At 45.2% G+C, this 18,207-nt stretch overlaps 1 protein-coding gene across 3 annotated transcripts in view; it reads left to right on the top strand.

Moving 5' to 3' along the window:
• The window catches only part of CDH22 (cadherin 22), a 100,037-nt gene that overhangs the window by 52,760 nt on the left and 29,070 nt on the right, over positions 1–18,207 (top strand). For all 3 annotated transcript variants that reach the window (XM_031954591.1, XM_031954593.1, XM_031954592.1), the window contains 2 exons: positions 2,441–2,628; positions 4,224–4,477. In XM_031954591.1, the coding sequence (XP_031810451.1) occupies positions 2,441–2,628; positions 4,224–4,477 (442 nt within the window). The remainder of the gene's footprint in view (positions 1–2,440; positions 2,629–4,223; positions 4,478–18,207) is intronic.

Here is an 18,207-nt window from a genome sequence, read left to right as displayed (position 1 = left end):
CCCTTCCCCTTTATGAGCCTCAGTTTTATCATCTGTAACAAGGAGGTAACACTGTTTCCCATACATAATTCACAGGGCTTTTATGAGGAAAGTACTTTACAGACCTTCAAGTGCTATCACAATGTGAGTTATTATTGTTGTACAACAGGGACATCAAGGAGATACAAATTATAGCGCTTAAGACTTTCAAGGCTCTTGCCCATGATTGCACAAGGCTTATAGTGCCCCAAAGGCAAGTGGACAGGAAGGCAGTTATTTGGAAGTGACTTGCCCTAACCTACATTTTGAATTAAGGGATTGGAGTCAGGATTGGAACTCCAATCTCTCGACTCCAAGCTCAGGGTTTTTGCCTTTTCCCTCTTTTGCCCATGATTGTTCCTTTGTCTTGAGCTCTAGGCCCTTTGGCTGGGCCTGGAGGTCTGGGCACCTAGAGGCAAATTTTCTTCCAAGCTGTCTGTAGGATCTCCCCGCTCCTGAGGGTCCCCAGTCTGAGGAGGGTCCCCAGGCTTGTTTCCCGATCTCTGCACCCCTCCCAGCTCCCAGCCCCGCTCCCTCTCAAGCCCATTTTGCAGGTGAGGAAACCCAGAGAAATGGGTGATTTGTCCAAGCTCCTGCAGCCCGGTCCCCCCACCCCCAGGGCCTCCCTCTACCTGCCCAGCTGGGCCCCTCCATCCTTAACTCCAGCCCTCACTGCCGCTGCCTGGGAGCCGGAGAAGCAGCCAGGCGCTGGCAGAGATTAAATGCCGGTGGGGATGTGAGCTGATTCCTATCGGGCGAGTCATTATGAGAGGTCTGGAGCTCTCACATTAGGACTCTGCCACAGGGGACTGACCCCCGGGAGATAACAGAAGCCTATCCGCACGGAGCCAGCCGTAATCTCTACCTCGCACTCCTGCCGCAGAGCAGGCTGCTGAGGAGGAATCCAGACTTTGGGGGGAAGGGGTGCTGTGCAGCTGGGCTGCCCCATGGGCCTGGTGCCCATGCCTGCCAACCCCCGGTGCCAAAAACCTCCCCCTCATCAGGCAGGATCTGAGATTGTCCAAGCTGAACAAGACCTTGGAACATGGAGTCTTAGTCCTGGGAGGGTCCGTAGAGACTGTGGTCCAGCCTCGCTGCATCACAGGTGAGACACTGAGGCTCCCAGAGGCTGTGCCTTTGCCAGCCTCATAGACTAAATCAGGGGCAGAGCCGGAAATCAGGTCCAGGTCTCCCACCCCCAGCCGCAGTCCATAGAAGAGCCGTGGGATGGGCAGCCATCTCTCCGTCCATCCTGTGGAGGTATGCAACCCATTCTCAGGCTTGAAGCAGGCCCCGGTGACTGACTCATAAGCATGATGTCAGCTTCGCCTTGATCCTCATAATAATTTTTCTTTTAAGAAAAGTTTGTTAGGGCAGCGAGGTGGTCCAGGGCATAGAAGCCAGGAAGACCTGAGTTCAAATCTGTCTCAGACACTTAACACTTCCTAGCCGTGTGACCCTGGGCAAGTCACTTACCTCAGGGAAATTGCCACAGGGGAAAAAGTTTGTGGCCACTTTCTGTTTTCATCATAACCTTTGAATGTAGGTGGAATGAATATCCTTATAAAATACCAATAAGGAAATGAAGCTGGGGCTGGAACTGATTTCCTTACCACAAGTGGGAGGCGCTCAGTGATGGTTAAGTCACAAGACTATATACTTGTGGATCCGCCCCAGAGCAGCTTCCAGTCAGGGTGGGGAGTGGCAAGAGCACTATAGTTGGAGTCAGAGGGGCTGGATCCAAATTTCTGCACTGCTGCTATTAGCTGTGTGCTCTTGCACTCTTAGGGAGTCACTCTCTTTCTGGGCCTCCCCGATGAAAAAAAGGGGTTGGGCTGAATAATTTCACAGGACCCACTCAGGTCCCTATCCCATGGACCCTAGTCAGTCAGCTCTAAGCCCCAATTCAGTCCTTTGCTGTCAGGGAATTTTTTAGTCTAAGGATTTGGTTCCCCAACTCAACAATGTTTAGGTGCTGACTTTCAGATGGGTTTGGTTTGACAGAAAGATAAGGCACAGTCCTTTCCCTCAAGAAATTTATACTGTAGCACATTCTTTCTCCTCCTTGCTGCCCTCTCGTTCCCCGCCACATCCCACCTCCCATGGAAATCCCCTTCCTCTTTTTTTTTTTTTAAAGGCAATTGGGGTTAAATGGCTTGCTACAGCTAATAGATGTTAGGTTCTGAGATCAAATTTGAACTTAGGGCCAGTGCTCTATCCACTGCACCATTTAGCTGCCCCTGGAAGTCTCCTTCATTCCCTACCCCATCACCATACCCCTCCCCATCCCTCCTCCCAAAGAAACGGAAGGTCTGTGGGTTCTCTGGACAAGGGCAGATGGTGGCAGAGCAAGGGCCTTAAAGGGCCTTAACACTGGAGCCAAGAGTTCCTTGGCTCACAGGCTCTGTGGGGCCCCTTTCAGAGATGTACCAGTTCAGCATCGTGGAGACAGCACCCATTGGCACTGCCATTGGGCGAGTGAAGGCTGAGGACTCAGATGTGGGAGAAAACACTGACATGACATACCAGCTCAAGGACGAGGGCGGCGGGGACATGTTCAAGGTCACCACAGACAGCAACACCCAGGAGGCCATCATCACTGTGCAGAAGGTGGGGACCCCGGTGGGGTGGGATGGGGAGGAACAAGCTGCCACCTGGGCCAAGGTTGAGGATGAGCCTTGGCCACTGAGCCAGAAGCCCTCGATTAGAGTAACTTAGTGGCTATGGGATTTAGGAGGAGTCACTGTTTACCATGCTGAGCCTGTGTTTCCTCTGTAGAATGACAAAATAAAAGACTGGATTAGATGATCCTTGAGATCCCTTCAAGCTCTGACACTGTGTTTTATATCCCAGAATTCTAAGTTCCAAGGCCCCTATCCTTTCCAGCACTCTGTGTTCCGGGTCCTAACATTCTATGTTCCACAGTACTTTCCAAATATGGAAAAAGTCAAAGTCAAAAAATATGTGAGGTGATTCTAAAATGGTAGAGTAAAGGGATATATCCTTGCCTTCTCTGGAAGGGAACCAACAACCCTTTTCTCCCTTCATGATAAGCAGAGCATCCATTCTTCCTGGCCACCCCACCCCCCAAATGGCCGTGCAAAGAGTGTCTCCTCTCATCACACGTGCTCCTAAAGCACCCTCAGCCGCTCTGTCATGTCAGCATGGTAGCGAAGTGAGTCCCCCCCTGATTGATGACCCCGGCTCCAAGCCCATCACTCAGTGGCTTCCCTGCATCCTGATTTCCCAGGAGCAGAGGCTAGCAGGAGTGGGAGGGGAACGGGCATCCCCCAGAGTGAGAAAGGGGAGGGAGGAGGGAGAAGCTGGCCTTGACTTCGTTAATGACTTTTTCCTCTAAAATCAGCAGAGCCAACATTACCTATATATAGAAAAACTAGGCAGCCCCTATGGCATGCTATTGGAGGGCCTCGGAGAAAGCCTTTCTGCTCCAATCTCTCTCCCAGCACTTTCTACAGAAACTAAAATTCTACCACCTGTGCTCCTTTGGGTGAAGCTGGGGTCTCCAGAAGGTCCTAGTCAGTATTTACTGAGAGGGGGAGAGGTTATTAATTATTAGTATCCCCTGAGGAGTTGGCTCAGAATGGTCGGTCCCCAAGGAATCAGAAGCCGCATGGGTGATTTTGAATGCACATCTGGAATTCTCAGACCACAGATTGTTGGAGCAGGAAGAGGCCTTAGAGAGCTTTTCGTTTAAACCTTTCATTCTATTGAGGAGGAAACTGAGACCCAGCTCAGGGGTGACTTGCTTAGGGCTGCACAACAAGGCAGTGGCAGGACTGGGGTTAAAGCCAGAGGTTAGTGCCCTGGGTCTGAGTGGTGGCTGGAACAGGAGCTTGGGGTGTTCACCTGGTTGGCCCAGGAAGGGGAGATGAAGAGGTCCATTCCTGGGGGAGATATATCCCCACTGTGGATATCTATCCCGATAACCCGTCCCCAGCAAAGGCCTGCCCCAGCAAGGGCCTGCCCCAGCAAGGGCCTGCCATTCTACTGCCAGGGTTGGGTATTTGAGTTGTCCCTCTCTCCAGAAGGCCCCAAAGGGGCAGCACAGAGGGCCCAGGTCTTTGTCACCCCCACTGACTCATTACTCAGGCTCCACGGGACCCCTGCCTCTCCCTCAGGCCCGAGCTCCAAAGTTCCCACTAAGGACCCAATGCCCTCTCACCAGGTCCCTCTCTGTGTCCTAGTGCCTGGATTTTGAGGCTCAGGCCACACACACAGTGGTACTTGAGGCCTTGAACAAGTTTGTGGACCCACGATTTGTAGACCTGGGAACCTTCAGGGACCAAGCGATCGTCCGGGTGACGGTGATGGATGTGGACGAGCCCCCCGAATTCCGGCCGCCCTCTGGGCTCATGGAAGTGCAGGAAGATGCCCAAATCGGCTCCGTTGTGGGCGTGATAACAGCGCTGGACCCTGATGCTGCCAACAGGCCTGTCCGGTGAGGCTCCCTGACCCTACCTGGCGCTCTTAGGGCTACTGCGCCTCCACTCCCTCCAGCCCAAGAAGTACAAAAGAGGGAGACCGTATCTTGTTGGGGAAAGTCAGGAAGGGCACCTGGAAGAGGATCTGATCTATTAAACAACTAGTGGGATATCCATCAACGGAAGGAGGGCTGGGCCTGGAGTCAGGATGATCAGGGTTTAAATTTGGCCATAAACACTTACTGGCTGTGGGATCCTGGGCAAGTCATTTATCTGCCTCAGTTTCTTCAACCATAAAATGGGAATAAGAATAGCACCTATTTCCCAGAATTGTTGGGAGGATCAAATAAGATAATATTTGTGAAGTGCTTAGCACAGTGCCAGGCACATAGTAGATACTTAATAAATGTCTGTTCCTTCCCCCTTCCCTTCCCTCTAGAGACTGGAGTAAGGATAAGAGCTAGTGAGAAGAGCATGCTGGGTGAGGAGTCAGGAGATGAGTTTGAATCTTTTCTCTGTATGATGATGTGTCATTCCCTCCTGGGGACTGGGGGACTCACTCTGTGACCTCAGGCTACCTCTTGCTCTTTTCTGGACCTCAGTTTTCTCTTGTATAATAAGTGAATTGACCCAAATAATTTTAAAAGTCCCTTTCAGCTCTAAATCCTATACTCCTTTCAGGCTGGGGGGGGGGGCACAGTGTAAGCAAAAGTATGGAGGAAGGAATATAAGAAGATCCATTTCTTTGGAGCAGAAGATTCCTGTTCAAAGAGGATAAGGAAATAAATCTGTAGAATGAAGGGCTTTAAATGCCAGACTTGGGAGCTACTTACTCTTTGGACGATGAATCAAGAAAAGGTTATATACGGGAAATAATGGGTTAGATGGACATCTAGAACTCTTCGGGGACTAGGGCAACCTTGCAAAAACATCTGCAATCTACCAGTCTGCATCCTTCCTGACCAGCCTTTCTTGATCTATCCTACTTTGCAGGCATAGGCTTTGTTAGCTGTGAGCAACCAGAGCCAAAGTGACCAAATCACTGACTGGAGGGTTGGGGAAACTTTGTTCTGACCCAGTTTTTCCCCCAGCTTAATTTCATCTATATGATGTTTCATCCAGGGGCTGAATGGACCAGCAGTAATAAAATACCTTGTATATGACCACATAATCCTATTTGCAGGAACCTGAACATACTGTTTATACCAAAACTTCCTGAAGCATCAGAGCTTTCGAATCAAGATTGTTGACATATGGAACATAGGATGTCAGAGCTGGAAAAAGTCTTAGAACACTGAATGTCACAGCTGAAAGGCAGGCAGCTTGATATACACTTTAAAAAGCAAGATTTGGAGCCAGAATCAAATCCCAGCTCACTTCCTTTAAAACTATAATAACAATTTCATACCATGCAATTTTGAACAAATCCCATCATAGAATCATAGGTTCTTGGCCTTTCTGGACTTCAGTGAACTCACCTATAAAAGAAAGAGATGTCCTGGAGAGTTTCCATGGCCCTTTATAGCTTGAAATCCTGTGATCTTATGACCTTAGAACATAGAATAAGAGATACCAGCACTGAAAGGGGGGACTAAAGTCCCTTTAGGACATAAAATAATAATAATAGCTAGCATTTATGTATCACTTCAAGGTTTTCAAAACACTTTATAAATATCACATTTTATCCTCACAACAACTTTAGGATAAAGGTGCTATTATTTTGTAACTGAAGAAATTGAGCCAGATAGGTCAAAGGATTTGCCCAGGGTAACAGCTGGTAAGTTATTTAGGGAGCTCTGAACTCCAGTCTTCCTAATTAGGTCTAGTGTTCTATCCACTGAGAGACCCAGCTGCCTTGTACAGTATTATACAGTTAGAAAGAAACTCAGAGATCTTTTTTTGGTCTAAATTCATTTTACAGAAACTGAGACCAACTTTGGAGTTTTAAAAATTAAATTAGGCACTCATTCTTCCAAAAATGTAAAATAACTCTTTCCTGCATTAAAAAAGAAAGAAACTGAGGTTTCAAGTAGGAAATCAACCTGAGATCAAATAGTGACTTAGCCAGGTCCCAGGAAACTAAAATAATGTGTAGGGTCCTCTTGCTTGAGGGCCAGCAAAGGCATCATTACACACACATGGTCACCCACCTGGAAATAGAGCGAGACATCCATGGATGATGAACTATGGATTTAGGTGGGGCTCAAGGGATACCAGTCTGGAACAAGTAAGCAGAGAGAAGGAAATAGTCAACTTCTAAGCACAAAGGAGTGTCCATTCTTGAGGATAAAGAAGGGTAGAAGTGTGTGTGTGTGTGTGTGTGTGTGTGTGTGTGTGTGTGTGTGTGTGAGAGAGAGAGAGAGAGAAAGAGAGGGAGAGAGAGAGAAAGAGAGAGAGAGAGAGAGAGAGAGAGAGAGAGAGAGAGAGAGAGAGAGAGAGAGAGAGAGAGAGAGAGAGAGAGAGAGAGAGAGAAAGAACACACCAGGAAAGGGGGTGGTGACCAGCTCATTTATACAAAGTCCCTCCCCTCTTGTTTTATTTCTTTTCTCTGGAGAACCCCCTTCCCACGGCTATGATTACCCTGGGCATAGAAGAGCAGCTGGGAGGGACTCTGCAAACTGGACTGAGTCACTCCAAGAATGAGAGGGGGAATTGAAAAGCTGATTTGCCAAACAACTGTTCTCTGCAGTGGGTTTCTTTGCTGCAACCCAGGCCCCCTCTGCTGGCTTGGAAGCCTAAGAAAGGAGCCAAATCTATAGGACAGGAAGAAGTATGCACTTGGAGGCATGTGTACCCACCTGCCAGGCTGACCTCCAATAGGATTCGGGACAGAGGAATGGGATTCCTCGGATAGGGGAGTTTTAGGGTGGGGTGAAGGAGTCAAGAAGTAGGGAAAAGGGACCTAAGGAATGATCCCTCTGCTAGACACACACACACACACACACACACACACGCACACACACACACACACTAAGTAAACATAGGAAAGAGAAAGCTAGGATGGTATTTACTAAAGGCACCTGCAGGCAGACATCTCTGTGTACTAACACCAGTTACTCAGTCACCTGTCTGTCTCTGCTCTGCCATTAACTCACTGTGTGATCCGGAAAATCCATCTCCTCTCTCTCTGCACCTCAGTTCCTCTACTTGCAAAATGAGGGATAGGAAAGCAATATGGTAACAGAGAGAGCCAGCCTCCAAAAAACTGGAAAAACTTGGATTCAGATCTTGTCTGTGATACTTAATGACTGTGTGATCCTGGGTAAGTCACTTAATGTCTCAGTGAGTGCTCCACACAACTCTCTGTAAGACCCTTAAGTTTAGAAAGAGTTTTGATGTGAAACAATCATAGACCTGGTCCCTCCATAATGAGATTAGACTAGAGGAGTCCCAGCTCCTTCTAGTGTTGATGTCTAGACTTATGTGCAAGACTTGTGTTGATACACCCATAATATGTGTCCATCGAGTTGTCCTATTCCAGTGATGATTGGGAACTAAAACTCATTTGGCTTCTCTGGGAGACATGTGCCCATGGTGACGCGGGATTGGGTGGGTATGCACAGATGGGCACACCTGCTTGTGCAGGGTTGGGTGGATCTATAAAGAACACCTTATATATGCTTCCCTCTCCCTTTCCAGGAATAAGAGCCTATATATAGTCTGGGAAGTAAAGAGCTCAGCTCAAGCTGGAAATAGATAGTCAGCAATCATGGCTACACACCTGCTTACCTGGCTGTACCTATTTACTCATATATTCCTTATCATAGCTCACATTCAGCACTTTTGCTGTTTATAAAACACTCATTTGATCCTCCCTGGAGCCCTGAGGGGGAGAGACAGGGGAGGACCGGCACTGACCTCTGAGGTCCATTCCTAAATCACAGGATCTCAGAAGTAGAAGCCCAACCCCTTGTGTCTCCTCCAGAAGGTAATCACTCTCACATCTACTTGAAAACCTTCCCTGATGAAGAGAACTCATTACTTCATGAAGCAGTCCATTCTACTTTGGGATAGCCCCAAATTTTAGGAAATCCTTCAAGTTTCTGGATCTGTTTCCTTGTCTGAAAAAAGGGAGTTGCCACCCTGAGTCCTATTTAAATAAAAGGAAACAATCCTAGTGAATTAAAGGGACTTGCCCTTAGCCCCAGGATTAGTCAGTGGATAGTAGGGACTCAAAACTCAATCACAGAACTACAGAACTTTTGATTTCCGAGTACTGTATAAGCTCTTTGGTTGTAGAAACTATATCATTTGTTTAAAAAAAAATGCAACCATAGAGCCTAGCTTGGTGCCTTTCATAAAATAACTGCTTAAAATATATTTGTTGAACTAAATAGAATGTAGATCCAAAGGAAACTTTGAAGATCATGTAACCTCAGGGAACAGTCCCAGGAGTGGAAGTGACTTGTCCAGGGCCACACAAGTACAAAGAAACAGAGTAGCATCCAACCGCAGATCCCTGACTTCAAAGTCAGCTCTCTTTCTACTCTATTGCTTTATGTCATAGGCAAGCATAAAGACACACGGGCCTCTGCATGGGGCCCCGGGAAATAGAAAGCCATCACACAAATGAGGAGTTCTCCGTAGGCCCTGGCACTCTGGTTGTCTTTGGAAGGGAGCCCTTTGCCTTTCTTTTTGCTCCCACGCACTAGGCTTGTTCTCAATTACCTTTACCTTTCTTCATTTTCAATTCCCATTTTTTTGAACCTACCTGGTTCAGTGAGAGAGGACACCTGAACTCCCCATTTTTTGGGAGAGGCCTCTGACTATAGTTCCTAACCTGGGGAGATGCAAATGACTTTCTCTCTCTCTCTCTCTCTCTCTCTCTCTCTCTCTCTCTCTCTCTCTCTCTCTTCCTTTCTCTCTCTCTGTCTCTCTTCCTTTCTCTCCATGTCTCTCCTCTCTCCTTCTCCTTTCTCTTTCTGTGTCTTTCTCTGTATGTCTTTCTGTCTCTGTTCTCTTCTTCCTCTCTGTGTATGTTTGTCTCTCTTCTCTCTCTCCCTTCTGCCTCTTTCTATTTCTGTCTCTCTGGATTTCTCTCTGTCTCTCTGGTCTATTTCTGTCTTTGTCTTCCTCCTCTCTCTCTCTCTTCCCTTTTCTATCTCCTTTTTCTCTCTTTCTCTCCTCTTCACCCCTCTCTCTCACACACATACGCAAAACATGCCATTCATATTCACACACACATTCAAATATGCCATTCACATTCTCCCTCTCTCCTTTTTTCCTCTCTCTCTCTCTCTCACACACACACACACACACACACACACACACACACACTAGGACTCTAGGCTCAGCAGCTATGACTATGACCTGTGCCTGGCAGCCACATTGCTGTCCTTGGGAACACCTGGCTGTCACGCTCCAGTCCTGGGATTCCCTCCTCCATTCCTCCCTCCCTCCCTCCCTCCCTCCCCTTTTCTCTACATTATTTACTTACAGAGGAAACAAAAGAGCCAAGAACTGAGAACAAGCAGCCTCTGAAGGCTGAGGAGGCAGAAAGAGCAAAAAAGAGGATTGCCAAGGGATGGAGGGAGAAGAGAGGAAGAGAAGGAAGGAGAAAAGGAATGAGAGGAAAAGGGAAAATATGAGACATGGGTAAGAGTATGGATAGGGAAAGAGAGGGAGGGTGGCAAAGGGGGAGGAGGAGAAGAGGAGAAAGTAAGAAGGCAGAAAAAGGGAAAAGGACAAAAGGAGGAGAAAGGGAAATGAGAAGAAGAGAGAATGGGGAATGAAGTGGAGGATGGAAAGGAGAAAAGATTGAAGAAAGAGAGAAAAGGGGAAGAAGAGGGAAAGAAAAGGGAGAAAAGGAGAAGAAAAACAGGAAAAAGAAAAGAAAGAAGAAAGGAGACAGAAGGGAAGGAAGAAAAAGGAAATGGAGGAAGAGAGAAGACTGAGAAGAAAGTGGAGGATGAGGAACAGAAAGTGGAGAAGCAAAGGGGGGACAGAGAAAAAAGGGAAATTAAGAGAAGTGGAGAGAGGAAAAAGATAAAAATAAGAAGGGGAGGAAGAAAGCAAAGATAGGCAGAGAGGAGAGGAGAAAGGAGGAGACTATAAATGGAAGGGAGGAAATGAAGAGGAGGGAGAGGAAGAGAGTAGGGAGGAGGAAAAGGTAGGGAGTAGGAGAGCAAATAAAAAGAGAAGAGGATGGGGTTAAGAAAAGGAGAGTAGAAGAGAAAGCAAAGGAGCAGAGGATAAGAAAGAAGACAAAAAAAGTGGTAAAGGGGAGGAGAAAGATGGGGAAAAGAGGGCAAAGAGAGGAGGAGAGATAGGAGAAGTGGGAAAATGTAAAGAAGAGAAAGGAAAGAAGGGAGCAAAGAAAAGGGAAAGAGCAAGATAAGGGGAGTGGAAAGAGGTAAATATACTTCCCTTCTATCAACCTCATTTTGCTTTTCTGTAAAATAAAAGGTTGGACTAAAATGCACTTTAAGATTCCTTTCAGCCTTGAAAATCTATGTTCTGTATTTTTAAATGCCTTCTAGCTCTAAATGATCTTCCAGGATAGGGAGACCACCCAGAAGGGCAATCCTCAGCTGAGAGGCATGAACTAGAAGCTATTAACTTGGACTTCTCTAGTGAGGCCAATTACCCACCCCATTTCTTCCCCACTGAATTAACCTTTCCTGAAACAGTTGTATCCAGCTATGGCATCAATCCGGAGATCTGCCCCATTCACATCAAATTCAAGCATCTTGAGATGAACAAGTTATTCCCCCTATGAACTTAGTTTCCTCATCTGCAAAATGAAGAAATTGCACTCCAACTAGTCTCCAAAGTTCCTTTTAGTTCTTTGATTCTAGGAGGTGGATAAGTAGGATTTAGAAGCAGAGAGGATAGTAAAGTAGGACTATAAGCCCAGTTTATTATTTCTTCCTTCTCCTTTTTCCTTCCCAGAAGATTGGCTCTGGGAGATCTGGCTAGAATGTGATTTCTTCTTCATTTGATCTCCCATCATTCAGTTTGTGTCTTGCAGTTATCACATCCTGCTTGCTCTTATAATAGTATCCCTGTTCTCCCTCCCTTACTAGACAATGTAGTGTAACCTCCCTGTGGGAAAAGACCCAGTTCATGTTCCAAGATCTCGCCAGGGACAAGATACAGGGAAAGCATAACCCATTGCTATCCTGGCAAACATCTCTTTGACCCTCTTCATTTGCAGAGGAGAGAACTGAGGTCCAGAGTGGGATAGGGACTTGCCCCCAAAGTCACAGCCAGTTAATGGTCAAGTTGGAAAGAGAAGCTTGGACTCCTGATTCTGCAGTCAGTAGCTCTGCGTTCGGGCCGCCTCTGTGCAGGCTCAATGAAGCGTCTTTTGCATGGCTGTCGGATGGTGCTAATTAAGCAGCTTGGCTGGACGTGGGTTGTCACAGACCGGGCTGATTGGGCTGGGGCCCAGTCTCAAATAATAACTGGCTGAGCTCCTCTTTGATGCAGCTGGTCTCCCTGGAGGTCGGGCAGAGACTTCAGCCCCCAAACCTGGTGGGGTAGGTGGAAGCGGCTGGACAGGGGCTGCTGGCTCTCCGCTCTGGCTCTAGGCTCCCCACTCCCCGCTCTTCCGCGCCGCCACTCCTCCCGCCCCCCCTCCGGGCCTTCTTTGTCCGGACCCACACAATAAACTGCTTGTTGGGCCCGTGGCGCACGCCCTTTGTCTGGGCCGCGAGCTGCGGAGGGGGGGGGGGGGACGGTGGGGGGGGCTCCCCACGCTCAGGGCCTGGCTTTATCAGCTCTTGGAAGACGTTGGCGGGAGCGCAGCCTCCGCCTTGTTCGGGCCGCCCGAGACATGTGTTAGACACGGGCCCGCGCCGCCCCCGCCGCACAAAGACAGGCGGGAGCCGGGAAGGGGCCGGAACAAAGGGCTTTTTTCACGCGGCAATTGAAAAGCTTCAGACGAACAAATCCTGGCGCTGGCCAGGCTGCCGAGCGGGAAGGGCCGAGAGATGCAGCCTTGGGAGAGGAGCCGGCCGAGTGCCCGTCTGCTAGATGGCCCCTGGCCCCCAATCCTCCAGTGCTGCTATGCTATGGCAAGAAGAGAGGAAGAAGGAGAAAGGGAAACAGGAAACGAAGGGAGAGGAGAAAACGGGAGGGAGTGGAGCTGGAGAGAGATGGGAGATGATGAACTGGAGGCCTAGGGCCTGGCTCACATTGGGTACCGTACCCCTCAGTCACCTTACTGCGTGAGCCCAGGCTAGTTAGGACGCGTTGCCGTTTAGCCGCACCCGTTTCCACCTTTGTGAAACTAGGGGAGCCTTAAGTCCCCATATTTTTAAATCCTTTAAGACCTTTCAACAATGTGGAGCCCTCCTGGGAAAAGGACATTTCCAACCGTTTCTCTAATAGTTTTAGAAGTGTGGATACTGAAGAAGCTAGAAGTAGGTGTGGGAGACCACCGGGAAAGGAAGGGTGATCCCAGCTTTAGAGCTGGAAGGAACCCAGGCCAACTGCTTCATTTTGCAGAGAAAACCCATCCCAGAAAAGTGAAATAAGTGTCTTGCTCAAAGTCATAAGTAGTTAAGTAATAATTGGGGAGGAAGAGTTTTATGGAATAGTTGTTAGCAGTCTTGCTAAGACAAAGAGACAGGAGACTAACATGAAGTGTTGGTGGAGCGATAACATATCTTACTCTTGTTTACATCCAGTGTGATCCATCAAACGGCCCTTTTTACAACTTCTCATACTCAGCCCTGTTTCCTGCCACCTTTTAGATAGGGCTGCCCCCACTTTTTTCTTAACCTCCCTCTGAGACTTCCTAGTCTCCCTCTCTAACCTCTCTAGCTGGGCTCTAACCACAATTCTACTTGTAACTATTTTGTATCTATCTATATATGCATATCTTGTCTCTTCCTTCAATAGAATACATGTTTCTTGAGGGCAGGGACTGTTTCACTGTTGTATTTATATCCCCTCAGGCACTTACAGTGCCTGACATAGCAAGCACTTGACAAATGCATGTTGATTAATTAATGCTAAGATCAACCAACTCACAAATCCAAACTTCTCTGTAAGTCCTGTTTTTAAGGAGGAGTTGGTTCCATTATTTCAACAGATATATATTATGCCATTTACTTTATTGAAGAGACTCTATTTGCATGTTCCACTGGCATTTCAAATTCTACATGCCCAGAATGCATCATCATCCCTGATAAACCTTCTTCTCTGCCTAACTTAACTATTTAAATTGATACCATCACCATTTTCCCAGTCAGTCACCCAGCTCAATACCTCAGAATCATCTTTGACTCTTCCCTCTCCAGCCCTTGCATCTAGTCAGTTGTCATGCCCTATTGATTCTATCTCCACAGTGTCTCTCAAATCTATACCTTTTTCTCCCCCTCACAGTACCCCTATACTTGTTGACACCTTCATCACTTTTCCCTGGGGCTATTATAATATCCTCTTAAAACTGATCTGCTTTCAGGTGCCCCTCAACCTCTGAGCCCCATCCATCTTTCAGGCAGCTGCCAAAATCATCTTCCTAAAACACATTTTATTTCCCTATTTCACTAATTTTAAAATTATGCTAAGAAATAGTTCCACTGCTAAAAATATTTCTCAAGGACATCAAAGATGGAAAGGTCCCATATCTGATCATTTCAATCTCCTGATTAAAATCTTTCCATGACTCCTTATTGCTCATAGGAGAAAAGATAGACTGAGCTTAGCATTTAAAGCTCCCCACAATATGTCTGCAACCTGTCTTTAGCACTTTACATGAGTCTTTTCTAGCCATATAGAACAAGAAGCCATTCTTGTGAATCAAAATGAATATCCCATCTCTTGCCTCTATTCATTCACAAACTTTTCCCCTAGCTGGAGTGTGAACTTTCCACCTCTTAGCTTTTTAGAAGCTTTCTCTTCCAGGCTTAACTCTGACCCTGATGATCTTCTCTTTCCTCCCCCTGAGCCTGTCCCATTAAAAGTATTTTTCCCTTCTCACATTTTCTTAGGTCCCCTTTGTCTGTAGTTTCCATTACACTCTGTGTTTCATTATGCAAATTATGTGATGCTGTAAACTCCTTGAGATCAGGTATTATGTCTAAAAAAATCTCTATCCCTAGAATCTGGCACAATGCATCATTGCACATAGTAGACACTTAAATATATATTGATGAATTGAATTGAATATAAATTAAAATATGAGAGGACCAAACAAATTTTCTGATGAAAGGGAGGAGGCAAACTACTTCCAGTCATTAATCTGAGGATGGTAACTGAGTGTTGAAGAATATGTAGGATCACCAGGGATAAAGAGGAAATGGAAAATGGTTGAAGGCATTTGAAATCTTGATGTTCATTTTCTTCCTTATCAAAATGTTTTTTTTTTCCTCCTGAGATTAGGTGGTCAGATGGGGAAAGATTTGGGTTTGTCTCTTCTTCTTTCTGAGCACTAATCTATTCTGTAAAAAGGAGTTATACCAGATGATCTTTGAGGTCCTTTCCAGGGATGATGTGCTACTTTTTAGGTGTCCTCCCTGCTCTAGCTTCTCAAATACTTGGTTATGAATCTTCCAGAATTACCATTCTGGATTCCAAGTTTCCTTTTAGTTCCTTATTTTTATAATTTGGTGATTTGCTAGATTTAACCAGTTAATAATAGTCAGGTAGTGTGGTATGGTAGTCAGTGCTTTGAATTTGGTGCCAAGAGAGATCTGATGTCAAATCACACCTCACACACTAATAAGCTACTTCACTTAAAGAAAATTGCATAATTGAATAACTTCTCTGAGCCTCAGTGTCCTCCTCTATAATGTGAGATATACTAATACTTCCCTAACAATCTTTCAGGAGTTGCTGTGAGTATTTTGTGAACCTTCAAATGCAAGAGAAATATGATTATTTTAGGCCATGCTCATGTAGCTCACATTTCTAAGTGCCTTAAGGCTTACAACAGGATTTCCCCACAGCAATCCTGTGAGATTGTTCATACAATTATAATTTTTAAAAAACTTTAGTGACATCTTTTGTTTTTATATCATCTCTATTTCTAAATGTAGCCCTGTCTGATCTCCCCTGTCACCTCTTGTTACAAAGAATAAAAAAGAAAGAGGAAAAAAGCAGTTCAGCAAAACCAACCACCCCATCAACTGAGTCTGACAATATATGCAGAAATATATGCACCTCTACAAAAAAACAGAGGGAAGCTCATTTTCCCATCTCTTTGTCAGGCTAGTTCCCACCAGTAAGATTTGGGGTTTTTTTTAAACAAAAGAGTAGAAATTTAATCATCAGTTTTATTACAAATCCAGTTCTGGAGCCTCCTCATATTGGGATTCTTGATACTACTATCCCACCATTAAATTTTGATTTTGGTTAATATTCTTTCCATTGACTTTGTTGTAGTTATTTGATTATATTGCATTCTTGCTTTGTATGAGTTCAACTTAGTCTGCTTGTGCTTTTCTTAAATTCTTCTTATCCATCCTTTGTATGATACAGATTTATTCTATTACATTCATATCTTGTGATTTGTTTAATCATTCCCCAATCAATGGACATTAACTACAAAAAGTCCTATTATAAATATATTGGTGTACATGGGATAACTTTGATGTTCTCAGGATATATTCCTAAGAGTAAGGTTTTAGTTATTTTCTTAGCATAATTCCAAAATGAGTGAAATACTGATATGACAACAATAGATGTTTATTAAGCACTAATATGTGTTGGTACTATGTGGGGGGGGGGGAACAAAAAAGGCAAAAATAGTTCCTGCCCTCAAGGATCACACATCAGGAGAGAGAAACCATAGGCAAACAATTATGTTCAGATAAGGTGTGCATTACACACACACACACACACACACACACACTAAATTGCACATAATCTCAGAGGGAAAACACTAAGATTAAGGTAGACTGGGAAAGACTTCTTGCAGAAGGTGGGACTAATTTCATCTTATGAGAGGGAAGGGAAGAAGAGGAAAAGAGTAATGCTATTTATTAAGCATCTACTATGTACCAGTCACTGTGCTTAATGATTTACAAATATTATCTCATTTGATCCTCATAACAGCCTTACTCTAATGAGTGCTATTATTACCCTTATTATACAGTTGAGGAAACTAAGAGAGAAAGAGATTAAGTGACATTCAGCATCACACAACTAATAAATGTCAGATTTTCTTGACTGTAGGCCCAGTGTCCCATCCAGTGTCCTGCCTAGTGCCTCGGTGTGAGGAACAGCAAAGAGAACAGAGCTACAGGATGGTAGACTATGTGGGAGGAGTAAAATGTAAGAATATTGGAGAGGTGGGGGGAAATCAGGGGAGCAGACTTTGAAAAGCTTTAAAATATAAACAAAAGATCTTATATTTGATCCTGAATAGGGAGTATTGGAGTGAATTGGGGGATGACATAGTCAGATCTTCACTTTAGAAAGATCACTATGTGCTAAGTGAAATGAGCAGAACCAGGAGATCATTTTATACTTCAACAACGATATTGTATGAAGATGTATTCTGATGGAAGTGGGATTTCTTTGACAAAGAGACCTAACTCAGTTTCAATTGATCAATAATGGACAGAAGCAGCTACACCCAAAGAAAGAACACTGGGAAATGAATGTAAAACTGTTTGTATTTTTGTTTTTCTTCCTGGGTTATTTCTACCTTCTGAATCCAATTCTCCCTGTGCAACAAGAGAACTGTTTGGTTCTGCACACATATGTTGTATCTAGGATATACTGTGACATATTTAACATATATAGGACTGCTTGCCATGTAGGGGAGGGGGTGGAGGGAGAGAGAGTAAAAATCGAAACAGAAGTGAGTGCAAGGGATAATGTTGCAAAAAAATTACCCTGGCATGGGTTCTGGCAATAAAAATTTATTTTAAAAAAAAAGAAAAAGGAAAGATCACTATGCTAGTTGAATGAAGGATGGACTAGAGTAGGGAGGCAGTTCAGGAATGAAAGCCAACCAAAAGAAGCATGAGGTGAGGAGGGCCTGAACCAGGATGGTGACAGGATCAGAGTAGAGAAGGGGACATATATGAAATGTTACATAAGGTAGAATCCACAAGAACTGAGCTAATGAATTCAGTTTTGAACATGATGAGTTCGATACCTTTAGAACATCAAGTTTGAAATGTCCAATAGACAGCTGAAGATGCAAGATCTGGAGAGAACCTTGGGGAAATTTGTGGGTCAGGGTCATTCTAAGAGAGTTTGGGGAAGGAATTCTCAAGGTAATGGAAGTAGTAAGTAATAGCAGGCAATAGAAAGGGAGTGTGGGGAGAGGAGTTGGCAGGGACCAGAAGATCAGAAAGATCAGAAGAGAAGTGAGGCCTAGAAAGTAAATCTGAGAATCACTGGCATAGAGATGCTAATTGAATCCTTGGGAGTTGATGAGATCACCAAGAGAAATATAGAAGAAGTGAAGAGAAATCAGAATAGAGCACTTGAAGATACTCACAGTTAGTGGGTCTGGATGGAGATCCATCTAAGGAGATTGAGAATTAATCCTTTTCTGAGAAAACTAAGGCTCTGTGAGTTTAAGTGACTTATTCAAGGTTCATACCACAAGTAAATGATAGAATCAGATTTTAGAACCTTAGAACCACATGATGGAACTGGAATTTTATCCCAGGTTGCTGGTAATTCTAACTTTTCTTAAGTTAGATCCTACATCCTGCTGCTTCTTGGCAACAAACTATTGTTCACAGACCTCAATCATGTTGGGACTCGTGATTTTAGATGAAGTAAGCTAGATGAGAGCTGGGAGGGCTTGCTGAGAATAGTATGACGCACAGATGAT

Source organism: Sarcophilus harrisii, chromosome 2, assembly GCF_902635505.1.
Source record: "Sarcophilus harrisii chromosome 2, mSarHar1.11, whole genome shotgun sequence".
NCBI classification, from domain to species: Eukaryota; Metazoa; Chordata; class Mammalia; order Dasyuromorphia; family Dasyuridae; genus Sarcophilus; species Sarcophilus harrisii.
This window is presented reverse-complemented; position numbering and strand designations above follow the sequence as displayed.